This window comes from Chiroxiphia lanceolata, chromosome 1, assembly GCF_009829145.1.
Source record: "Chiroxiphia lanceolata isolate bChiLan1 chromosome 1, bChiLan1.pri, whole genome shotgun sequence".
Taxonomy (NCBI): domain Eukaryota; kingdom Metazoa; phylum Chordata; class Aves; order Passeriformes; family Pipridae; genus Chiroxiphia; species Chiroxiphia lanceolata.
This window is the reverse complement of record NC_045637.1, coordinates 128449379-128453674: the sequence shown is the minus strand read 5'-3', so window position 1 is coordinate 128453674 and position 4296 is coordinate 128449379. Positions and strand designations below refer to the sequence as shown.

The 4296-nt window shown below is 43.1% G+C and overlaps 1 protein-coding gene across 1 annotated transcript; it reads right to left on the bottom strand.

The window, feature by feature from the left end:
* Positions 1 to 265: 265 nt before the first annotated feature.
* NDUFA4 (NDUFA4 mitochondrial complex associated) lies at positions 266 to 4059 on the bottom strand. The gene is made up of 4 exons (XM_032709322.1): positions 3893 to 4059; positions 3206 to 3294; positions 2807 to 2867; positions 266 to 483 (listed from the first exon to the last, which is right to left on the bottom strand). The coding sequence occupies exons 1-4, from the start codon at positions 3932 to 3934 to the stop codon at positions 427 to 429; spliced, it is 249 nt and encodes an 82-aa protein (XP_032565213.1). The 5' UTR covers positions 3935 to 4059; the 3' UTR covers positions 266 to 426.
* Between the last annotated feature and the right edge of the window lie 237 nt (positions 4060 to 4296).

The following is a 4296-nucleotide window of genomic DNA, read 5'->3' as shown; positions in this document are numbered from 1 at the left end:
AAACAAATATATATATACATATATATACATATATTTATACACACACATATATAAATAAGTACTTTCAAGTTCTTCTAGTTTGGTATAACAGCATGTATATGCAATTATTTCTCTGAAGTCAACAGACTAAGTATAAAGCCCATCCAAACAACTCTGCTTTGTTTTTGAGGAAATAAATTCACTTTTGTTTACTATCTGACACACCATACAGCAAAAACTGTTAACAGGAGGATACTGTCATTTTGTAAAATGAAAGAGCAGACACTTCAAGTTTCAAACATTTATTAAGCCTCAACAAAACAGTTTTAAACATGACCTAGTGCTGCGTGAGGCAAGTTTGATTATTTCCTGGATGATTAAGCATGACAACTGTGCGGACGGCTTCCGGAAGACCTTTCTGTGCAGCTTAGGGACACAAGTGTGTTTTCAGAAGTCAGGGCGGTCCTTTTTCAGTTTACTGTAGTCTACATTAACCGAATAGAACTAGGAAATAGAAGGGGAAAAAAGTTAGTTAAGAAGCTTGACTACCCATTTTCCCTGGTATTTACTAAAAATATGCATCATTTGAACTCATGTCAGGAAACTGAAATCATATTTTGAGTGTGTAAACTGGACAATAATAAATAAATAAATACAAACTTTTCATGCGCAGTAACTTTTTAATTCTCCATTCGGTATTAGAAGCTCTTCATTTAAAATGAGGCAGTGCTCATGTCTTTAACTAGAGAAAACCCACAGTGTTTCTTCTTTAACCCCCAGAATCTGAAGTCCATTCAGAGGAACTTCTTACAGTACTGCTGTATGTGAACACACAGTGCCACAGGGGAACATTTGGAGCCAAGTTTGCAAAAGCCAAGTTTGGTTTAAGTAGCTGCATCTAGAACTGCAAAGGATGACAAGGAAGAATGAAAGTAAAGAACAGATCACATGCTCAGTTTATATTAATATAAGTGGCTCCTATTACAAGCAATTCAAAATAACCAAAAAAGGCACTGAGCACAATGAATTTACAGGCTAAAGGCAGATTTTGGCCTCCCCACATGACTTAATATCAAGCATGTGATGCTATAGTTTTTCTTAAAAAAAGAGAAATCCTTAATTATTAGCTTGATTATTTTTAACTACGCGCAATTTTAAATTTGTTTAACCTTTTGAAAGAAAACAACCTACAGCACATTCAAATTACAGCTTCCTGTGCAACTCCTACAGTAATGATCAGGTCTTCTTTTATTTGAGAAGACTCAGGAAGTTAATATAACAAAGTGAAGTTTACAACAGAAAAACAATCTCATCAAAAGCTAAAACTTTTTATACCAGAAGATTTTACTAAACAGTCATCCTCAGTTTGGAGCATCTGTCTTTTTCATTTCCCACAGTGCAGATTTGGAAAAAAAAAATCCCCAATGATACACACACCCAAATATGGCAAACCCCAAGGCTGTGTTTGCATGCTAAGGCAGAAGGGGAATGCTCCACAAGGCACGCACTCTTTAAAAGAATTTGTGCTACGCAGTCTGCTGAATTTGCCTAATTTAGATATTTAAGAAACTACGACATTCCCGAAGCAGCAATGAAAACAAAGTATTATCTTCTTCCCGGACTTTTCAGGGAACAACAATATATTTTATTATGAAGTGTGGGGGGTTTTTTGCTTATTTCAATGATTGGATAGTAAGACATGGTACCAAAGAGACACTAGCTTTGAAAACACATTAGGTTTGATTTTTAAGTAGCTTGAGAATAATCTTCAAATATTCTTAACAGCAATCTACTAAAACAGCACTTCTGTAAAACATGATTAAAACATGATTCATGTCCAGAGAACGGCATCGAAGCTGGTGAAGGGTCTAGAGAGTGAGCCATATGAGGAGTGGATGAGGGAGCTGGGGCTGCTCAGTCTGAAGAAAAGGATGCTCAGGGGAGACCTTATCACTCTCTACAACTACCCGAAAGGAGGGTGTTGAAGGTGGAGGTTGGGCTCTTCTCCCACGCAAAAAGTGACAGGACAGGAGGACATGGCCTCAAGCTGTGCCAGGGGAGGTTCAGGTTGTACATCAGGAAGAATTTCTTCACTGGAAGGATTGTCAAGCATTGGAATGGGCTGTCCAGGGAGGTGGGGGACGTGGTATTTTATTGCCATGGTCTAGTTGACAAGGTAGTGTTTGGTCAAAGGTTGGATTCAATGATCTTAAAAGGTCTTTTCCAGCCTAAATGATTCTGTGATTCCATGATTTCTGTAGATTTTCTTTGCATGCTTCCTCATTAGTTCAATGAAATAAACTGAATAGCAGTTAAAGAACATTTCTATTGCATCCAGTTACTTACAATTGTTTTGTTTTCAAACAATCAACTGGAGAACTGAATTAGTGTTTCTGTTAAATGCTGACATTTTCCTGTAGTGCTTCTCATGAGTAAAGGCCAAGAGGTTAGACCTTAGAAAGCTTTAGGTCACAACTTCTAAAGTTTTGTCCCTCTCCCTGTAGTTTATTTCTTAGTATTACGAGTTTGTATATTCTTCCTCTCACATATAGCTCCTCTTTTTCTTACAGTGCTATATATATATATATACACATACATATATATATATGACTGCTTTCATACAGACTCCATTATCAACCAACACTAGGAAAGTTTTAAACCTCAAACTCAAACCTCTCTGCTGTGAGTTCTAGAGGCAAAACAAATGTTGCACAGCAGAGGAAATACATCACTGATGCAGCTACTTTCCAACATAACCAAACATCCTAAACAAACAGGCTACACTTCTGACATTTTATTTCCTAAAAATCTGTATTTCTCATTTTACCTTGTACTGGTCACTGGGAGACATTTTGTTCCAAGGTTCTGGGTTATTTTTCTTGTCCCAGCTATTGAAAGAAATGCAAGATATGAAAACATATTAAGAGAATCACACTATCTTCAAAATATAAAAAAACCCCTGCATGTGTACTGTGATTATTAGGATATGGAGTCACACATCCAAACAAGTTTCCATAGAAAAAGGCATAGTCCTTCGTCAGAGGTTTCTAAATATCATACAGTAAACTAACTGATCTCTAAATCAAAGGAGTCTTCACACAATGTCACTGGTACTGGACCAAGACATTAAGGCCTCCGGGAACACAAAAATCAAGGCAGTGAAGTCTAATATATGCAGCAAGAGGACTGAGCACTGGGAATTACTGTGTAATTACTGTATACATACCTTACTTCAGGGTTGAACACTGCCAAGCGCATGAGATACAGGCCTGCGCCAATGCCACCAGATCCAATGATCAAAAACAGAGGGATCAACTGGAACAACGACAAAAAAAAATTAAATATCATAGCACAATGTATCAAAATAGTATTAACACACAGCATTACTGATTTCCACAATGGCAAACTAAAGAACAAGCTCACACACTGCAAGACATAACACATGGTCCTCTAAATCCCTGGCATAAGCTCCATGTGTGTGGTACATCCCTGAGATCAGAGAGGAACCATCATCTGCTAAGGCATGAATGAAAAAAATACTGTTGCATGCAGAATAACCAAACCAAAAATACTGTAACAGCGAGGTTCTGAAAGACAAACATCCAATCCTCCACTGCCAAAACAGCCCCTATCGCTTGTTCTCCGATCATGCAGTAAAAACATGGGAGTGGGGGCGCTGAGGGCAGAGGGATGCACAGTGACAACGGAGGAGCCACCCTGGGCCTAGCGGCACAAGCAAGGCCGGACAGACCGGAGGCAAAAGGGACCTGGCCGTGTGTGCCCGCCCAGCGGCCCGGCATCCACAGGAATGCCAGGAGTGGATGTGCGAGAAAGGGGAGGCCGGCGGGGCCAGGGGCACCGAGCGGTGAAAGGGGAGGGGGGGCGCAGGGCCGGGGCCTGGCCGGGCACTCACGGCCGGGTGCTTCTTGGCGTGGGTGACGATGACACGCAGCATGGTGGCGGTGGCAGCGGGCGCCGCGAAGGTCTCGCTCTCTGCAGGCTCCGCAACTGCCTCCCCCTTCGGCCGCCGAGCCCCAATGTCACCGAGGCCCCCGCCGCAGCAGGTGCCGCCGCCGCAGCCCGGATGTAGCAGCTCCAGCGTTCGCCTGCTCGCCCTGCGCTGCTCTCCCCCGCTCGCCGCCCGGTCCCACCGCCCCCCGCGCCCGCTCCCGCCCCACCGAGCGTCCCGGGCTGTGCGGCCTCGTGTTATCGCGGCTCCGGCCCGCCCGCACCTCCGGCAGCGCCGAGGGGGAACAGGCAGCGACCTGGGCACCTCAGGGAGCTGGGCAGGCGGCAGCATCGCCCCTACCGCCCGCT

Excerpts from the sequence above, each read along its gene's own strand:
- NDUFA4 (XM_032709322.1), bottom strand. The coding sequence starts at position 3,934 with ATGCTGCGTGTCATCGTCACCCACGCCAAGAAGCACCCGGCC. Across the intron at positions 3,295-3,892 it reads ACGCCAAGAAGCACCCGGCC|TTGATCCCTCTGTTTTTGAT; the intron begins GTGAGTGCCCGG and ends TCGTTGTTCCAG. Across the intron at positions 2,868-3,205 it reads GTGTTCAACCCTGAAGTAAG|CTGGGACAAGAAAAATAACC; the intron begins GTATGTATACAG and ends TTCTTTCAATAG.